Genomic DNA, 1599 nt, shown 5'->3' with positions numbered 1-1599 from the left:
AAAATATTTTATAGTGTAAATATAATATATGAGTCATAAATAAATTGTTTTTAATGATTTTATAAGTATCAGCAGTAACTGGCACATGCGCAGTAATACCCACATTTACCCTAGTAGCAGATATTAAATCGAGCGTAACGCGTCTATTGTTTGATGGATTTGACGTATATAGGAATGAGCGAGGTATTTCAGGATGGCGGCCGCGGCGGTGTTAATCGAATATTACGCGTGAAACGAAATTTGTCGGGAGTGAAAGCGTACCTTGTAACCCAGATAGGCGAGCAGCAGCGCTTCGGTGAGCGATACCATTGCCAGTATCACCTGGACGACCCACAGTTCCAAGGGCCTCCTCACCCATAAAATCGCGTCCCAGTTGATGGTCGGGTGGTCCTGGAACTCCTCCTCGGTGAGGTTCTGAGATGCGAGGAACTCGGTCTTGTTCCCGGGCGTGCAGCCGTAACTGGAAAAATGAATTTCGCATTCGCTTTCATTTCTAGATCGGAACTCCTTTTTACTCTGCGGAGCAGCTGGAGAACTTTCTGGCCACAAAGCAAATTTTTTAAAAGCTTAACATTTCCGTCGGGGCTGGGAGGGTGTTTTTAAAAGCCCGCGACACTCCGGAAGCTGATTAATGGACGTTGGAATTGCGTTTCGACGATGGTATTAAAAAGTTTTTGCAACAGGAGTTCGAGTCGGGATTCTTTTATTGCTACATCGAATTTCGCTCTTTGCTGGTGAATATTATATCTTCGAATTAAATAAATATTATTTATGGTAATAAAAAGTTGTGGTCAATATCTGAAGCAATGAACTTTTAGAAAAAAAATCATAATTACAGAGGAGTAAAGTTTATAAAATTATTCGAACTGCTTTTACGTAATTCATACTATCTTAATGCAAAACGAGGAAAAATTATGGAAAATGACAAAACAACGTTGAGGTTATGTTTAAAAATAATCTAGAAACGTATGAAACAATATTGCACGCGGTAGAATAGTAAGTTTGGGAAATATAAAAGATAGGAGAGAGAGCGTGGGAGGGAAATGGTTTGTGGGGAGGTGGGAAATAGAGCTAGGAATTCTTAACTGTTAGAAACTCGTGGCAAGAAACCGCAATATCGTTTCGGTCGCGAGGTTTTATCTCGGTTTTATTTTCAGCCCGCCACGATTATTTTACAAAATATCGTAAACGCGAAGAAGCGGTCGAATCGAGGAACAAAAATTATATTCGCGTGCAACGTCTACCTGAATAAAACGAAAATTCAGACATCGAGCGATTCTTTCAGAGAAAAAAAAAAACTAAAAAAAAATCGTTATTGGAAATTAAATGAAACTTCGACTAATTTCTAAAGCGAACGGTTTTCGATATTTCAACAGTTATTTTTCTAAGTACTATAAGTCCACTTTTAGAAAAAATGAGTTAATGTACTTATATTGTACAATGTATTAAAATCTTTAATACTATCATTGAAGATTTTAGTAAGATAGAGATATTCTCTTTTTATATTTGTAATCATAGAATCACTGCAGCTTTCTTAACACTAGATTGCCCAAGGAAGTCTGACTGTTTTTGGTCAAATGTACAAATAATAATGCATAA

General features: G+C 37.4%; 1 protein-coding gene across 3 annotated transcripts in view; it reads right to left on the bottom strand.

Moving 5' to 3' along the window:
• The window catches only part of LOC108622588 (potassium channel subfamily T member 1), a 38110-nt gene extending 37708 nt beyond the window's left edge, over positions 1-402 (bottom strand). For all 3 annotated transcript variants that reach the window (XM_026811594.1, XM_026811595.1, XM_026811589.1), the window contains exon 1: positions 262-402. In XM_026811594.1, the coding sequence (XP_026667395.1) occupies positions 262-309 (48 nt within the window). In that variant the 5' untranslated portion in view covers positions 310-402. The remainder of the gene's footprint in view (positions 1-261) is intronic.
• Between the last annotated feature and the right edge of the window lie 1197 nt (positions 403-1599).

This window comes from Ceratina calcarata, unplaced genomic scaffold, assembly GCF_001652005.2.
Source record: "Ceratina calcarata isolate Rehan_Ccalc_2016 unplaced genomic scaffold, ASM165200v1 scaffold111.2, whole genome shotgun sequence".
Classification (NCBI taxonomy): Eukaryota; Metazoa; Arthropoda; class Insecta; order Hymenoptera; family Apidae; genus Ceratina; species Ceratina calcarata.
This window is presented reverse-complemented; position numbering and strand designations above follow the sequence as displayed.